General features: G+C 48.8%; 1 protein-coding gene across 1 annotated transcript in view; it reads right to left on the bottom strand.

The window, feature by feature from the left end:
- Positions 1-556: 556 nt before the first annotated feature.
- dgki (diacylglycerol kinase, iota) overlaps positions 557-19,393 on the bottom strand; it is a 52,189-nt gene continuing 33,352 nt past the window's right edge. Inside the window, 26 exon segments of the mRNA XM_061251699.1 lie at positions 557-699; positions 904-1,003; positions 1,381-1,417; positions 1,885-2,005; positions 2,358-2,395; positions 2,992-3,017; positions 5,020-5,135; positions 5,277-5,317; positions 5,434-5,503; positions 5,649-5,693; positions 6,093-6,172; positions 6,337-6,437; positions 7,953-8,152; positions 8,240-8,351; positions 8,473-8,546; positions 8,923-8,985; positions 9,377-9,432; positions 10,489-10,567; positions 10,692-10,817; positions 14,175-14,288; positions 14,686-14,746; positions 15,432-15,514; positions 15,598-15,693; positions 16,003-16,077; positions 18,778-18,894; positions 19,014-19,082. Of these exon segments, the coding sequence (XP_061107683.1) occupies positions 583-699; positions 904-1,003; positions 1,381-1,417; positions 1,885-2,005; positions 2,358-2,395; positions 2,992-3,017; positions 5,020-5,135; positions 5,277-5,317; positions 5,434-5,503; positions 5,649-5,693; positions 6,093-6,172; positions 6,337-6,437; positions 7,953-8,152; positions 8,240-8,351; positions 8,473-8,546; positions 8,923-8,985; positions 9,377-9,432; positions 10,489-10,567; positions 10,692-10,817; positions 14,175-14,288; positions 14,686-14,746; positions 15,432-15,514; positions 15,598-15,693; positions 16,003-16,077; positions 18,778-18,894; positions 19,014-19,082 (2,217 nt within the window). The 3' untranslated portion in view covers positions 557-582.

A 19,393-nucleotide genomic window follows, 5' to 3' on the forward strand; every position in this document is an offset into this window, starting at 1 on the left:
CTCTGTGGCAGTCAGTAAAAGATTGCCTGGCTTCCCCTGGCTCCCCCTGCCCATGGCTTCTTTTCAGGGCCACCAGCTATAAAAAAATGACCTGCCTTTTTTTTTCTTCTTTTTTTTTTTGCTCAACCCCCCTGCAACCCCATTACAATCAATCATTCAATAAATAAATCAGTCAATCAATAAATAAATAAACAAATAAATAAATACGCACAAAAAAAAAAAAAAAAAAAAAAAAAAACATTCCCATCGTCGCAGCTACTGAAACAGTGACAGTAAATAAATTTGTCGGCAACGTGTCTTTCTCCCCTTACAGCTGTGTGTCGTTTCGGGAACGCAAACGGAGGACAAGCAACCCCTCCACAGCGGCAGTGGTTGTGGACGCACCCCTGGCCCTGCGCTCTCTCTCCCTGCGCAAGGCCTCGCTTGCAGCCTGGGCCCCGGGGGGCAGTGTACACCTGTGCGGGTGCTGTCTGAGGCAGGGGGGACCATAGTGTTCCCTGCCCCCCCCCCCCCGCCCCCCCAGCTCTCCGTCTCTCCCCTCCTCTCTCTCTCTCGCTCGCGGTGTGTGGAGAGTCCAGGCCCTCAAACTGCAGTCTCCAGGTCGTCGTGGGAGATGGTCTGATACTGTTGCCGGCTCTCCAGGTAGGATGCCAGCTCCAGGTCCCCGCACTCTTGGGCCTTGTCTTTTGGTGTCTTCCCCTGGAACGTCAAAGCAAAATTTACATAGTGCAGTAAAGGTGCCACGGTGTCCCAAAAAAACCTCTTCCTCCCTCCTGAGGTCCCCCGTCAGCTCAGGGTTGCAGCAGAGGTACTGGACGAACGACTAATCATCCGTTAATGAGCCTCACAATGTCCCTATGAAACCCTCAGGAGTGCAATAATAAAAGAAAAAACGGTTCTGACCAGGAAGTTGGCCTTGGAGACGGAGGCTCCGGCGTCTACCAGCAACTGGCATGTGGCCTGCTGCCGCTGGGATGCGGCTTTGTGCAGGGCGGTCTCCCCTCTGGAAGCACAAGAGAAACCTGCTCACGCCACCCGCGCAGTGAAGCTCTCCCATGACTACACTGGGTTCTGTGTGCTTCGGGATGGTTGGTTGGCATAAGAACACAGAGTAATTTGCGGTTGGGATGCTTATTTTTTGCTTATTTTCCAACTATTGGCATAAGGCTTTCATGTTATCCGAGAGAAAGACACGCTGCGATATATATGCCAATGTGTGCGCAGCTGTGTTTGTTTAATTTATTTTATTTTATTTATATCATAGGAAGCACTGCATTAATTTCCTGCTAATTTCACTGTTTTCCAAAATAGACATTGATGTTTAAAAAACCAAAACAAAAAAAAACTGATCCATATAAGCAATCAAATGTAAAAACGTACGTTTCACTGTCTGTCAGTTCCAGGACCAACTTGGAAGCTGAAAACAGAACCGAAACAAAAAGGAAAATGCAGCTCTTTCCAAGAGAAAATTCACATGAAATCATTGTGCTCAATAACACATACATTATTACACATATACAGTACATATACATACACATATTTGTGCCCATTATTACCACCAAAATTACTCCATCCCCTTAACTACTAAGAGCAAATATTACACATCAGATTTGACTTTCTTTGGAGGATTGGGGGACGTCACAATCATTGCAAACAAACAGGAGCAGGCATTTTGTGCCTACAGCTGGATCCATCATATTACGCCAGCCCAAGGCACCAAAACGTCAGACTGTGTTCCCTGACATGAGGCCCTCTTTCCAGATAACACTTTCTCAGGAGTCCCCTTAACAGAACAAGAGTGGCCTAAAAATGACTACAGAGTCCTGCAGGTTATGGGAGTGCTGAGGAGACTTGTGTGCTTGTGCCGTAGTACAGAAGACTAACCGTTTTCCAGGATGAAGCCCACTATCTCCATGTGCCCATGCTCAGCAGCCAGGTGCAGAGCTGAGCAGCCCCCAGAGTTCCTCACCAGCAGACTGGCCCCACGAGCCCAGGAGCTGGAGAACTGAGCGTGTGTGGGGAATGGGTACAGAGAACACGGGCGGGGGGGCGGGATCAAGGGGAAATGGAGACTAATTTAAGGCACATCTCGCCAGAATGGAGCTCACTTTTATGTCTCGCAGCCAGAACAGGACAATGCCACAAATCACCTGCCAACAATCCCCTCCTTCACAAGTCACAAGTCTACTCAAAAAGTCGCAAGTCACAAGTCTACTCAATAAGTCACAAGTCACAAGTCTACTCAAAAAGTCACAAGTCACAAGTCACAGGTAACTGAAAGTAACAGTTTCAGTTTCAGTTTCTGGCAACCAGGAAGCATAGTTCTAGTAAACAGGAGAGGACAAAAGGGAGATTACCAGTGGTAGGTTTCCAGTGCTGGCAGCCGTCAGAAGGGCTGAGAGAGTGGGGGAAGGAACAATATGAATGCGTCACACCAACATAACCTGCTATTTTAAATGCTGCAGTTCAGGCCTGCCCAACCCTGTTCCTGTAGATCTGCCATCCTACTCCACCCTAATTTGGCCTCATTTGCACTACAGCAACATCTTCAGCTGTTGACTGAGGTGTTTTTATCACGGTGGCAGTAAAAACTTCCAGGAACAGGGTTGGGTGGCCCTCTAGATTTGTTTGCACACACAATATGTGTTTTTCACATTTCTGATAGTACACTCAAAGGGGAATTCCAGATGAACTTTGCATTTGCAATCAAACTTGCAGGTAGTCAGATTTGTTTATGTCAAAGGTTAAACATATATTAATGTTTTCAAGGTTAAACATACATACATTTAGAGAAACAGACAAGCTTCTTTTAGAGGTATATGTTGTATTTTGTTTCTGGTTAAAAATACTAGACCAATGAACTGCATTAGAAGTAGAAAAGCTATTCCTAATCTGTGAAGTCAATTCTGTGGTGAAGTGGTTTGAGCACAAAGATTAAACTCTAGCTTAGTACACTGAGGTCTTATGTTATGAAAAGCAAAAAAACAATACCTTGTTCATCTGCTGTCAGGGGCGTCCTGCAAAACAAAATGAGGAAGGAAAGATTACATCATGTACTTCAAGGAGCTGTACACTGCAAACAGTTTTTGACATTAATTTATATTTCCACATTCAATCGTGTTTTTATTTTTGCTCGACTTTCACACCAAGCACAATCATTTTTTCAGTAATATTGTAACAGGAGCAATGACAACCACCTACATCCTCGGGGGGAGGCTACTCTACCACATTAACACATGAACTGGGCAACACAAACAGTTTTTGAAGTGTTCTTTGGTTAAGCATTCTGGTGCAAATGTGCTCAGAGTTGTCGACTAATTTTTGTAGAGTTGTTAGGGACAGCTTGATTTTTTCCTAAACAATGGCAAAATGATGCAATGACATCAAATAGCGTAATGACATCATTGTGTGGTGACCACGTTACATATGTCACCACGTTACATTCTAGATCATCTCTACATTTGAGACAGGAGCCACTGTTGATTGGGCAAAGGAATAAATAAAATTGAAAGTCAACGTAAAGGCAAACGCTCAAGTAGGCTATATAGAGTACGGTAACAAAGTATTCTGATAAACAAAGTACTGTACATCTATCTGACCTTCTGACAGCATAGTTTTGAGATAGACATTTTGATGGCGATTTCACCGATTTAATAGCAAAATGTGTGAAATTAATTCATATCCAGGATATCTTTGAATAAGTCTAGACCACTTGACTATGGTTACATAGAAGCAGCAGACAGGAGAAACCCAGTAATTAAAATGTTCCCACGGGAATGCTTGTGCCATACATTGGCATAACTAAATGGGACACTATGTTTTTTCATGACTAGAAATTACAGTCAGTAATCCTGCTAAAAGTCTCTGAGCACATCTTATGAAATGCTAAATTTATGGAAAGGTGAAAGAGGGACCAAACAGACCATGATTCATGATACAAACACGTGAGGAGGCACAGCTGTTGTCTGGTTTCTTTAAGTCACTCAATGCAGATGTCATTTATTCTATGGTTTTGAAAACACATTAAAATGTCCATTCAAATATGACCTAGTTTAAGGCAACATGATTCATAAGCACAGAAGGAATATTATAAAAGCAGAGGCTATATTACAAATAGCATACTTAATTGAGGCACATATGTATCTTCCACATGAATAATGCTGAGTCATCGGTGAAATCTGGGTGTAATGTCGTGGCACGTGCACAGCCAGTTCACAGCTGTATTAAATGCAACTGTTATCAGACCCGGACTTTGACTGTGGACTTCACACTTCTGCTTTCCATACTGTTTTCTTGTAGATTTATCACATCAGCACTTACATGCGTCTGTACATGAATGATTAAAGCCCACAGGCATCTGAGAAAACGACACGCAGTGGATTTGAGTAGCCAGCCAAGAGAGAAAGGTAGCCAAGCCAGGGGTGTTGGCACTGGGGAGTCAAATTATTTTACCAATCATTTTTAAGACTTACTGGAAAGGGAAAAGTAAATCAAATACCTGAATAGTTTATCACGTTGTTGAGCAAATAACCCAGACTTCCCCCTGAGTCTTGAGCAATTCAGTGATGACTATCTACATGTTGCTGGCCAATCGGAGGTCTGTGGTGAGGCAATCGGCCAACAACTGCTGCTTGGGGAATACCTTGAGCAGAGCAGCATGGCGCAGGTTAGCACACAGCTGACTGTTCCAGCTCTGTGCAGGGTAGCGCACAGCTCTGACTGTTCCAGCTCTGTGCAGGTTAGCACACAGCTCTGACTGTTCCAGCTCTGTGCACACAGCTCTGACTGTTCCAGCTCTGTGCAGGTTAGCGCACAGCTCTGACTGTTCCAGCTCTGTGCAGGGTAGCGCACAGCTCTGACTGTTCCAGCTCTGTGCAGGTTAGCGCACAGCTCTGACTGTTCCAGCTCTGTGCAGGTTAGCGCACAGCTCTGACTGTTCCAGCTCTGTGCAGGTTAGCGCACAGCTCTGACTGTTCCAGCTCAGTGCAGGTATACACAGCACAGCGCCAACACACTCACCCAGAACTGGGTTCCACCACCAGATCTGGCATCCCTGGCAAACCCCCTGCATGGGCCTCGTGATCCAGGATGAAGACTTCGTCCTGACAGATCTCCGTCACAAAGTGCAGGTGCTCCTGAGAGTGCACAGATTCTGTTAGTAATAATATATTATTCTGTTATAATATGCCTACTGTCACTTACACAACCCAGGTGTATACACACCTGTCATGACACAATATACCTTTCTGCCGTAACTTCTTCAAGTCGCCTCTTACCTGAGCCTTGTCAATGCGGTAGAAACGATCAGCAGATGTAGCTGGAAAAAAAAAAAAACACAGACAAACAAATTCAGCTTCACACGAAATTTTTCGATGGCCAGTTAAAGAAGAATATGACACATTAGGTAAGAGAACAAGGAAGTTCATCACTCACAGTCCAGGAAACTCCAGTTCGGGGACAGCCTGTGGGCAGAGCCAGGGCGGGGCAGACCTCTCATCTCATCCTGCAGAAAGGGGTGGTCAGGGAGAGGGTCAGGAGCGTGTCTGTATAACACACCATATGCTACAGAGCTAAGAGCAGTAAAGGACAAAGACAGAGGCAGAGGACAGAGCACAGAGGACAGAGCACACTGGCCCGTGGATTATTACCTGGTAGTGCACTCTATGGGCACCAGAGGGAGCTTGGTGAAGATCCTGTCAAATACAGGGAGAAATTGAGACATTTTCTGAGTGGGTGAATCAGCAGGTAAAATCAAGCAAGCATACTGCAGGAATCTGCATCAAACATTCAGGGACAGGTGATAGGTATATTGGCTGGTGTGTGCGTGTGTGTGTGTGTGTGTGTGTGTGTGTGCGTTTGTGTGAGTGTGTGTGTGTGTGTCAGAGGGAGAGAAACAGAAACAGAAAGTTGAAGAGCGAGACACTCAAGGTTCACCCATTTGCCAATTTAGGAAGTTTCCCTCAATGACTCAACACAAAGCCAGGGCGCTCACCTGACAAGTCCTGTGCCTGAACACACTGCGGATGACACTACGGAGTACTGACGTTCATGAGAATGACCGCGGGCGACCGCAGGCGGGACGGGGAGCTCACCTCCTGCAGACGATCGATGTACAGTCTGCATGTTTCCAGGTCGCAGTCTCCCCTCACCACGATGATGCCCACGGGGGTAGCTGCCAAAAGAAAATTCCTTCTGATTAAAAATGAGTCATCGTCGGCACAGCCCAGCACTGCAGCCCCATTACTCTTCTGCTGGCGGAGTCTAAAATCGGCCCCCGCTCACCCCCGTTACTAATGCACACGAAGCATTGTGGGTAAGCTGTTCTCACACACTCACAGATGTCTCGGAGGCTCTCCTTGTCGAACTGCAGCTTCTCGTACTCCTGCAGACTCATCCGGTTGACGCGTAGCCGTAGTCGGTCCGGGACGGAGTGGGGGCTGCAGGCAGAGGAGAGGCGGAGCCACGGTGACAACAAGACCTCAGCGGCAACACGGTAACCTCTCCCACTCACGTCAAGAGGAGTAACCACTCAGGTAATCCATCTTACGAGGGGTAAACGGTATCACATGGAGGTGCAGGAGGGCTGGGGCTCATTCATTCAGACTCTTATTTAATTTAGTAACTGGGGAAAGCACCACCGGGAACATTAACCAAACTTAACTACAGCCCTTCCACTCCAGATCTGAAGCTGCCCACAGGCTCAAATAAGAGCACACACACACATACACACACAAAAGGTGTACTCACACATATGCACGCACTGCAAACATAGAGAAGCTCAGTGCGGGCAGCCCAGATCAGGACACACAACAACACACAAACGCATGACACGTCTCTGCCATGTGCTTGTGTTACGGGTAGATGTGGGCAGACAGAGATAAACACAATAACGCAACAGAGCCCATCTAAGTCACCCCCACTCACTTCTGCAAAACTGTGTTTTGCAGCCGTTTCCATGAGACCTTTTTTCACAATGCCATGAGCAATACCTCATCGCTTCCTCATCCTCGCAACCAATCAGGAGCAATATCTCATCACGTCTGCAACCCTCCAACCAATGGCCGGGGACTGCTGTACTCACGCAGGCTGCCGAGGAGCAGCTGCAAAACCGCAGCCTCTTGAGAACACACATGAACTGCCATGACGATGCTGTTTACAGCCTGCGCACTATCTTTTGACGTGTTTTATTGCTCCTGGTTGAAGTCTCTCATCGCTACATCGCGGTCTCGCGCCGCACCCCAGTGAGTGGGACTGAGAAGACGTCTCTGGGACACGGACCCGTCTCCGCTCAGTGTTAGTCGCGGACAGAGAGGACACAGGGGCTGCGATACTTACACAGAGAAGGAGTCGGGGGGAGCGGACAGACGGCGCAGGTCGGCTGCGCAGACTTTCTGAATGCTGCGTCAGCGCAGCCACACAGGGCGGGGCGGGGCAGCACAGTGCCACAGCCAGCACAGAGTCACAACCAGCACAGGCAAGGCCAGAGCACAGGGAGGAGAGAGGAGGCAGAGGGGGAAACGGGGTGGGAGGGGGGGGGGGGATGGAGGTGGTAAGTAGGAGAACAGAGGAGGGGAAAGGTGAAGGAGGGTGAGAAAGAGACATAGAGGAGAGAAACACGGCAGCATTGAGAAACACAGCACACCCGATCGTAGTTCTAGTCAGGTGAGTGAGACCCACGCACGCACAAGATCAGAGCTGCCGGGAAACATCTATGGACAGGTGTCAGTCAAGCGGAGAAAGAGAAGGTTGAAAGGTCAGTAGATTCGCCGGTTCGGTGACGATTACAGTTCAGTCACACAAGACCCAGCCATGCAGCAGTCAGGACCACCCAGTTCCCTCAACTGACAAGGCAGCTCACAAAACAGCTATGGTACACACAGGGTTTGTATGCACTGGGGTGTTAGTGAATGTCCGTTTAGGGATTAAACGGGGTGCTTATGAGCGTGACTCACTCGTTGAGCAGGGGCACGGAGGTACGCCTCTTGCTCTTCTGTACCATGTTGGCCTGGTTCCTGAGCGAGATGCGCAGGGTGGAGGGGGCCAGGCGGCACGGCTCTCCGTCCACTTGCACCGGGACCGTTTTGAAGGTGGTGAGAGTCACCTCCCGGCACTGGTGCAGCCTCTCGCCGTGGCCCCCCACCTGCAGCGCCGCCTACAGGCCGGAGGGAGAGGTGCAGGTGAGCGTCAGATTAACCGCGAGCTCCCAGCGTACCGTAAGGGTGCCGTGGCGACCGCTCACCAGAGACGCCATGGTGAAGCCGATGACCTCGATGCAGCCGTCGTCATGACGCTGCGGCTCAAAATCCCGATGGTCACCTGTGTTGCCCCAGGGCATGGTGCCCGCGCAGTACCTGAAGGCAGGGCCAGATGGAGAGATGGCAGTATGCATCGGAAATGTAACTGTAATGGAGCGCAGTTTAGACTGCACTAGCACTGGACTCATTAGCCCCGTCCCCTACACACTGGGAATACCTGGGAATGTTCAAGAAGACGATGCACTGGAACTTCAGCTCCTGAATCTTGGGCGTGAGGTCTGTGCCGTCGCACTGTAGAGTCAAGGGCAGGGAGGAAGAGGAAGAGAGATGAGGGGAGAGGAAGAAAGGAGGGAGAGAGGGAGAGATTGAGATGATTAATTTACCTCCAAAAAAATATCTTTAGACATATAAGACATTAGCATACAGACACTAACACACACACAGACCATACCCGGTCACATGCATGTTTTAATACTATGAAGTAACTGTTTTGATGACAATAACATTTGAAAACACAGCCAAAGATCCCTGAGAATTTTCAATGACGCAAGGCCATTAACCATGATAACCATCTCATGATACAATCATTGTTCCTAATTCCGCTACAGACAGAAGTTTCTGGTAAACCGCCAGTAATCTGCAGGGAAAGGCCCTTGGTCACACCTACCACAACTCTGACGTGCTTGGACAGGTCCCTGGAGCTCCTCTGGAGGAAGTCTGAGAAAGCTGCCTGCAGACAGAAGGTCAGCACTACTTAACACAGAGATTATTAATCCCCTATTTTAATTGGTGGTCACACAGATGACACTCATATCACCACTATACACGCCGTACCTACAGCGTACATCCGGACAGATTACTCTGAACCTTGCATCAAGCAACTGGGACCAGAGGTGATCGGCGAAGTGCTAAACCATATGCTACAGTATGTAGACCTGAATATACATGTGAAACGTACATGCACTGTACAGGTCACTGTTTATGTTCCTGTAAACTCAATGGGCGGTAAGAGGTGAAACCCCAGGCAAATTCCCACATCCTGGAGCACATACTGTGATATTCTACAGTGTACTCAAGGCTCCCTACTAGCCCGCTGTGCTGCTCGGCACACGAGTACTCACCCCTGCATAGAACATCTTATTCCGGAAGCGGCTGTTGAATTTCTCTGGGTTGGCCTCTGTGGGGAGAGAGGTGAGGGTTAGCCGGGGGTGAGCAGGCACAGGCTACAGAAGAGCAGCGGGTAGGAGCCACCTTAGAAGAGCAGCAGGTACACAAGTCTCCTCGGGAGAGCCTCGGGGAACATTTTTTATGAACACACCATAGACAGACGCACCAGACACTCTGCGCCACAGTCTTAACGCTGAATGTTCTGTTCCAATACTGGTGTCAAAAAGTCCATCCATCCATCCATTATCTGAACCCGCTTATCCTGAACAGGGTCGCAGGGGGGCTGGAGCCTATCCCAGCATACATTGGGCGAAAGGCAGGAATACACCCTGGACAGGTCGCCAGTCCATCACAGGGCACACACACCATTCACTCACACACTCATACCTACGGGCAATTTAGACTCTCCAATCAGCCTAACCTGCATGTCTTTGGACTGTGGGAGGAAACCGGAGTACCCGGAGGAAACCCACGCAGACACGGGGAGAACATGCAAACTCCGCACAGAGAGGCCCCGGCCGACGGGGATTCGAACCCAGGACCTCCTTGCTGTGAGGCGACAGTGCTACCCACTACGCCATCCGTGCCGCCGTGTCAAAAAGTCAAAACTCTCCAATTTGATGGGTCTAAGGGGTGTGACCAAGTACCCTGGTGGAAATTTCAGCTACAAGGCTATTCCAGAACCAGTTTCTGCTCCAGCTGGATACCATCTGGTATTGATGGTCTGCTGTCTGTGCTACGCACGCTGGCCCACCAACTGGACATGGTCTTGGCAGCACGGTTTCCATGTCAATCACCTCGTTTGCCAGCTTGAACATACCTAAACCAGCTTCAAACCAGCTGGAACCAAGCGTAAATCCCCACCAGGGTACAATACCGTGACAACGGAAGGCATGCCGAGTCATATTACACAGAAAGCCTGTGTTACTGACTGGCATCTCCTGCCTTTAAGAAGCAGACGGGGGGAGAAGAATGGCAGGACCTAACCATCTGATAAATATGTAGAATCTGTGTTCGTGTTTCTCAAAGAGCAGCACCACAACCTATTACCCACAGTCCTCCTCACCTCTGGACTCATGGAACTCCAGTGTGACATGGGCATCGAAGCCCAGGCTGAAGTAGTTGTTGAACACATTCAGAGGGAGCTGGGAAAAACACACACGTGGAGAAGAGTTACAGTGCTGCTAATGCATTTCAGCAAAGGCACTTTAATGTAGTTTGTCCTCTCCCTGATCTCGGAACTCTGACCCCAGGCCCCCCCCCCGTCACCTTCTGGGTTCCCTCCTCTGGCTGGGCGGGGCTCCTCTCCACGTGCAGGTTCCAGCGGTCCAACTGCACCACGGTCCCGTCCTCCACGTGACACAGGATCTTAGACACGGGCTCGTCTGTGTACCCCTGGGAGGAGAGGACGAGAGGGAGAGGGAGAGAAAAAGACGGGGAAAGAGTGGGATTGAGATAGAGAGGATGACACAGCCAGGGGCGGCAGGGTGGGGGAGATGGGAAATGTTCCACTATCTGTCATTACATTCATCAGATCCATTTCCAAGCTCCTGAACAAGGCATAACTCGCCGTGCCACAAAAATGCTTTTCTTTCCATTACTCAGAAATGACTCAGAAGTTTCGAAGGCCAGCAGAAAACCAGTAAATTGTATTAAATTGTTTGAAAGCTCCAGTAAAATAGGAGCGCTCATCATGTGTTAAACCCATTTCTGCTCCAATTTGAGAGAAAAGTGAAGCTTTGACATTGAACCGACGGTAATACCGTAGCATATTCAACCTGAACACGGGAGTGAAAGAGATTCACGGCATCGAGGTCAGAACCGGGCTGATTTCCGCCCACAAGGTAAAGGAGCACTTCAGCAGCCTGAGAGCATAATTAAGGGCATTTCAAAAGGCCCGTGTGAAGAGCTGCAGGACTGAATTACTGTAATAATCATACCGATGACGGTAAGCATATCGTATTGTTCAAGAGGGGGTTTTGTTCTATTAAACAATGACACAGCGATAATACAATTCCCAATCAATTCATTCTCCCCCACCCCCCCTCAAAAAAAAAACAACACCACCATATTTTCAGGCACCATTTAAAAAGGCATTTAAAAAAATCCCCCTTTCCCCATCCTCCTCCAAAACAGGATACGAAAAGGAGCGGCAGCAGTCCGGCTGCTTCTGCATTTTATTTATTAATGAATAAAAGAAAGGATGATAATGATAATCCCAGGCGTCTCTCGGTCTCCTGCGGGGCCCCGTCCCCTCTGTTCCGCTCCGCTTTGAAGTTGTGGCTCGGTGAAAGGCCCCTGGGAGCCCGGGCGCTATATTTAGCGCGCGCTCATTAGAGCCGCCGCTAATTAGAGTCAGAACCGCGCTTTTATCGTCCTCCCCTGGCTGCCCTGCTCCTGCCAGGCCTGCAGTGTCACCGCGCGTGACAGCAGCGGTCCTTACGGGGTCACCCCGTCCCCCCGTCCCCCCCGGCGGAGAGAGCGCGACCCACAGCACACGCCGAGTCTGAGGAGCCAAAGACGGAATCGAGGCGTCGAGACGGCTGGAAATCTGGGGCTGTGAGAGGTTTGGACACAAACAGACTAGTGTTGCCCCAACATAGCCCGGGTATGTTCCTAGTCTTCAACCAAATATAGCAGGGTTTTCATCTGAACGTCTAAATATCAGGGCGGCCTGTAGTGTAGTGGTTAAGGTTACATGACTGGGACCCGCAAGGTCGGTGGTTTGATCTCCGGTGTAGCCACAATAAGATCCGCACAGCCGTTGGGCCCTTGAGCAAGGCCCTTAACCCTGCATTTCTCCAGGGGAGGATTGTCACCTGCTTAGTCTAATCAACCGTATGATGCTCTGGATAAGAGCGTCTGCCAAATGCCTTTAATGTAATGTCATATCTAGACGTTTCTAGACCTACAGTGGGAGCAATAATTATTTGATCCCTTGCTGATTTTGTAGGTTTGCCCACTTACAAAGAATGGAACTGTGTAGAATTTTAATCATAGGTATTTTAACATTGAGAGACAGAATATCACAAAATAATCCACAATAACAACATCATATACATTTTATAAATTTAATATCATATTTTCACATGAAATAAGTATTTGATCCATAGAACAATAGGACCTAATACTTGGTGGAGAAACCTTTGTTGGCAAGCACAGAGGTCAGACGTTTATTGTAGTTTTTCATCAGGTTTGCACAGATCTTGGGAGGGATTTTGGTCCACTCCTCTTTGCAGATCCTCTCCAAATCCTTAAGGTTCCGAGGCTGTCGCTTGGCAACTCAAAGCGTCAGCTCCCTCCACAGATTTTCGATGGGATCCACAACCCATTTTCAGTTCTCTCACTGAGGGAAGGAGGTTGTCGCCCAAGATTTCCTGGTACATGGCCCCATTCATCCTCCCCTCGATACGGTGAAGTCGTCCTGCCCCCTTAGCTGAGAAACACCCCCAAAGCATAAGGTTTCCACCTCCATGCTTCACAGTGGGGATGGTGTTCTTGGGGTTGTATTCAGCATTTCTCTTCCTCCAAACACGGCGAGTCGAGTTGATGCCAAATAGCTCTATTTTGGCCTCATCTGACCACATCACCTTCTCCCAAGCCTCCTCTGTTCTTTGGCAAACTTCAGATGGGCCTGTACATGTGCCTTCTTCAGCAGAGAAACCTTGCACGCGCAGCAGGATTTTAATCCTTCACGGTGTAGTGTGTTACTGATGGTTCTCTTCGTGACTGTGGTCCCAACTGCCTTCAGGTCATTAACAAGCTCCTCCTGTGTAGTACTGGGCTGATCCCTGACCTTTCTCATGATCATTGATATCCCACAAGGCGAGATCTTGCGTGGAGCCCCAGACCGAGGGAGATTGGCGGTGACTTTGTGTTTCTTCCATTTTATAATAATTGCTCCAACAGTTGTTAACTTCTCACCAAGCTGCTTGCTTAGTTTCTTGTAGCCCATCCCAGCCTTGTGCAGGTCTACAATTTTGTCCCTGATGTCCTTAGACAGCTCCTTTGTCTTGGCAATGGTGGAAACGTTCTGATTGATTGTGTGGACAGGTGTCTTTTATACAGCTACATAACGATGTAACGAGTTGACACAGGTGTTTTTGGTAATAAATTGAGAATAGGAGTGCTTCTTAATGGAAAACTAACTGGTCTGTGGGAGCTGATTGGTAGGGGATCAAATACTTATTTCATGCAAAAATACAATAATAAATTTATAAAAATTATATGATGTTGTTATTGTGGATTATTTTGTGATATTCTGTCTCTCAATGTTAAAATGTACCTATGATTAAAATTCTACACAGTTCCATTCTTTGTAAGTGGGCAAACCTACAAAATCAGCAAGGGATCAAATAATTATTGCTCCCACTGTATATATCCAGCCACGTGAAAACCCGGCTATATTTGGTTGAAAAGTGAAATGTAATGTAATGTAATGTAATGTAATGTAATGGTTTCTAGCTGGCTAGGACGTGCCCAGGCTATAACCAAATGAAACCGCAGCTAAACTGGGGCTAAATTAGTCTGTTTCTGTCAAAACAGCCGCCCTCTAGACGTCTCAATAGGTCTTGATCCCGTCTTTTGCTCACTGGGAGAGTGGCACCACAGGTGTATAAACAGCGGCTCTGACACTTTTGGACAGGAGAAGGAAGCGGCGGAAACATCGGCACGGCGACGGGGAGGACGGCCCACTCCGGGCAGCGCCCCTTCCCGCACGGCAGGCTAAATTTACACGCCCCGGTGACTCACCCCTCCCCAGTTGAGGGTCCGCGCGAGGTCATTTCCTGTCCCGAGAGGAAGCACAGCTACAGGAGGCTGCGGGTTCATTTGTAACTCGTCCAGCGCAGACAGGATCCAGCCCACCTGTGGGACAGACAGCGTGTGGTGATGTCACTAGCACCAGTACACTGAATTAGAAGGAAATGAACAGAGATTCCCACAGCTGCGCTGTTTACTGGTGCCTTACCCACAGTGCACTACTACATTAACACCCAAAACCTGGAGCACAAATCTCCCTGTGTCCTTGCTGTGGCTGTAATGCCTGTTGTTACTTAGCTCATAACATACAGTAAGGTGCCTCCGGCTTTGTGCTTGTGTAATAATGGGTAGTGGCTTTCAGGATTTAATTTCCTGTTAGCGTCATTTCCCTCCATTTCTCACTAGGGGGTGATATATCCTTCTGAGGATATCACCTGTTCGCTCGCAGATCTTTTATGAAAAGGTATGAGGAGATAAAATATGCAAAACAAATACTACTTACCGTACCATCTCCTCCGCAGGCAAGGATACGTAAATTTGGCACTTTCTTGTATAACTCCAGCCTGAAGGATCGGGGGAGACAGGGGACGGGAGGGAAGGGGGCAAAACGTCAGAGAGGCCGGATCCGTTTCATTTTCCGAAATTGAAGTTATTTTGTGGTTATTTTTTTACACTTTTATAATGCTTTTTTGAAGGTCATACCGTAACCTGAAATATCCACAGTCACCACGCTGGGTGAGCTTTCTGGCTATTGCGCTTCATCCGTGGCAGTGATGCAGCCCAGCTGTCTGCTGGAGTAGACTGCAGCTCGGCCACCAGCCACTCAACCAAACTCTATCCTGAGCTGACTCTCTGCTGAACGCACTTCTAAAAGCACCCTCATCCCAAAAAAGAAACTCACTCAATTCACTGACTAATTAGGGCTTCGAATGTCATTGAGAGTTTAACCGGAATATGACAGAGAAAGGGATTCCCCCAAGGCAAGGTGAATAACTTTTTGAATAGCTTTAGTTAATAAACGTTATTTATGTAGCACCCACAGAGATTTAAATCCCTCTTTTTCCATATGCACTGAAACATGCGCGTTTTATCGCTGCGCTTGCAATACGCATACTTGTAGAACGTCAACAATGCAAATATCACAAATGGCCGATGAAAGCAGGGGTGAGGAAGCGGAAGAGGAAGAGGAAGCAGAAGAGGAGGGAGCGATAGCAGCAGGAAGAGGCGTGCTGAGGGTGAGTTACTCACGCGTCCCTGGGCCCGGCCTGAGAGAGGTCGAAAACCTGCCGTGGGTTCAGGATCCACATGAACATCTGCAGCACCTTGAGTCCCTGGAGGGGGGGCGGAGAAACACGGCACGTCACGCCCCCGGCCTCCAGAGGCCCGCCCCCTGCCGCCCGCTGACCACACCCACCTGGTTTCCTCCGCTTTTGGGGTTGACGAAGACCAGCACGGGCTTCATGAGCGGAGAGGGGAGCGGTTTGAGCAGGAACGGACGCCATTTTGATTCCTGCGGAGGCGAGAACCCGTCAGTCACGCGCCCGCCACAGGCCACCGACAGTTGCGTCACAGGTAGGAGTTAGGGGAAGGGAGACGAGGCCCAAAGCGGGTGTCCGCGGGCTGGGCCCAGAGGGGAGGGGACAGCCTGGAGACACCCACTGGGTCAGGCGGGATGGGGGGGTCTGTCTGCCCACACTGGTACGAGCCCGTGTACCGCTCTCTCTGGCTGCCCGTCCGCACGCGTGTGCGTATTCTCACTGACATCTTTCAGGGGTGGGGGGGTGAGAGGGTCACGGGGGGTGGAGTCAGGTTTACTCACATCGGTTCCCTTTTTGCTGGTCCTTCTTTTGAACGACGTCCGTTTTTTCCTTCGGCTCGAGTTTTTAAAAGAGCTCTGGGAGACAGGAGAGAGATGGGGCACTAAGTCTGGCGACACACGCAGAAACCTGGCCCCAGGCCGGGTGGAGAGCACGGCCTTCCCCACAGACACCGGCTACAAGTCCTGCCCTCCGACAAAGCTCCGAGCCCCTTACAAAGACCCCTCCAAAGATGCATCAATTCACATGTAATTTCACAATCAAAGGATCCAATCAAAAAGCCCATCTAGAGGAACTGTCCACAAAGCTGATCTGCTTTCAAACAAAAACACTAAGGAAGTACAAACAATGGAATCAGATTCATATTTAGATAAATATAAATAGTTAACTTAAAAAAGAGCTCACAGCTAAAGACACCGACGCTCCTGTTTCGGGTTCTGTGCGAGCACCGTGTGTGGGAGTCAGCTAATGCGTCGGGTGAAGGTGTGTGTGAGACACCCTTCTCTTAACTCCACTGTAAAGGTGACAATGCTTCGTGCCACACACCAAAGCTCTGACCCACCAGCCAATCACACGTGCTGAACCAAAGGCTTTTCCCTGGACAAAAAAAAAAACAAAAAAAAAAACAGGTTGCCATTGGATAATTGTGATTGGCAGGTGGATCTGGTTTGCATGGCCACTCGTGATGTCACTGATGAGTATAACAAAAAAAGCAACATCGACGCTGCTAGTTTATGTGTGCGAATGCGATGGTAAAAAAACGTGTATACATGTGCACATAATGGTAGACTGAGCCACAGATACATCCAGCGATGTGGTGTGCCAGGAACAAACACAGCAGCCCGAGAAGGGGGCTTGCCAGGGGAGATTCACACCACGGCCGGTAGCCAGAGCTGCCACTGACAATATCATGCACAGCAAGTCCTTCCAGAGCATGATGTCACTTTGCATTTCAATCTTACTGCATTACACTGCAGACACTCCAGCACAGACAGCAGCGCTCCCTCACGACTCTGCTGCTCATATTCACGCACGGACACATACTACACACACAGACACAGGCACACATACGCACACATTCACACAGACACATACCACACACACAGACACAGGCACACACGCACACACATTCACACAGACACATACTACACACACAGACACAGGCACACAGACACATACCACACACACAGACACAGGCACACAGACACATACTACACACACAGACACAGGCACACAGACACATACCACACACACAGACACAGGCACACAGACACATACCACACACACAGACACAGGCACACAGACACATACCACACACACAGACACAGGCACACACATTCACACAGACACATACTACACACACAGACACAGGCACACATACGCACACACATTCACACAAACACATACCACACACACAGACACAGGCACACACATACGCACACACATTCACACAAACACATACCACACACACAGACACAGGCACACATACGCACACACATTCACACAGACACATACCACACACACAGACACAGGCACACATACGCACACACATTCACACAGACACATACTACAAATACCACACACACAGACACAGGCACACATACGCACACACATTCACACAGACACATACCACACACACAGACACAGGCACACATACGCACACACATTCACACAGACACATACTACACACACAGACACAGGCACACATACGCACACACATTCACACAAACACATACCACACACACAGACACAGGCACACATACGCACACACATTCACACAGACACATACCACACACACAGACACAGGCACACATACGCACACACATTCACACAGACACATACTACAAATACCACACACACAGACACAGGCACACATACGCACACACATTCACACAGACACATACCACACACACAGACACAGGCACACATACGCACACACATTCACACAGACACATACTACACACACAGACACAGGCACACATACGCACACACATTCACACAAACACATACCACACACACAGACACAGGCACACATACGCACACACATTCACACAAACACATACCACAAATACCACACACACAGATACAGGCACACATACGCACACACATTCACACAAACACATACCACACACACAGACACAGGCACACATACGCACACACATTCACACAAACACATACCACACACACAGACACAGGCACACATACGCACACACATTCACACAAACACATACCACACACACAGACACAGGCACACATACGCACACATATTCATATACACACACATATGCACAGACACACACTCACACACAGTCTCACAGATCACACACACACACACACACACACACACACAAACAGACAAACACACACACACACACAGACAAACACACACGCACACACACACACAGAGACACAGATGCGCGCGCGCACACACAAACACACACACACACACAAACACACACACACACACACATATACACACACACACATACACAGACACAGATGCGCGTGCACACACACACACACACACAGACACAGATGCGCGCACACACACACACACACACACACAGACACACACACAGACAAACACACACACACACACACACACACACAGACACACACACACACACACAGACACAGATGCGCACACACACACACACACACACACACACACACACACACACAGCGCTTTCCTGCAGCAGCTGCTGAGCGGAGGCTGATTGGGGCTGACGGCCGTGCTCTGCGTGTGCTGACTGCTGCTGGCAGGTCTGGACGTGTACCTGCGGCTTCCTGACTTTGATGATCCAGGAGGGGGGCACGATGACCCCGGCGTGGGCCCCCAGAGAGCAGGGCTCCTCGATCTGGTGCAGCATGAAGCACGTCACCTTGTTGTGGAACTGACAGACGAGAGGAGGGAGGGAGAGAGAGAGAGAGAGAGAGGGAGGTTACGCCCCCGTACCGGGCTGCTGCCACCCAGCAGAGAGGCCTGGCAGAACGCAGACACCACTCCACTCACCGCCTGCTTGCACCAGGAGCAGCTGATCGCCACGATCTCTTTACTGTGGAAGAACTTCTGCTGGAAGCTCTGCAGGACAAAGGCATCCAGACGTGTGAGAATGAGTCTGGACCAGACGCACATTCAGCAAGGAACTAACAGCTAAACACGGCTACAGTAGCTAAAAATGTAAACTTCTAAAAAAACGTTGTATTGTATGTCTATTCAGAAAAGTCAATATGAAATAACATGCTTTTAATAAACGCATAGAATAAAGTGCCTTTTTCCTGAACCTTTGCTTTGAGACCTGACAGCAGTAATTCTTTGTGATTATTACTCTTTTTATTTATTATTACTATTATTACTATGAGAGTCAAACCACCCGTAATCGTGAGCTTTTT

Source organism: Conger conger, chromosome 8, assembly GCF_963514075.1.
Source record: "Conger conger chromosome 8, fConCon1.1, whole genome shotgun sequence".
In the NCBI taxonomy this organism is placed as follows: domain Eukaryota; kingdom Metazoa; phylum Chordata; class Actinopteri; order Anguilliformes; family Congridae; genus Conger; species Conger conger.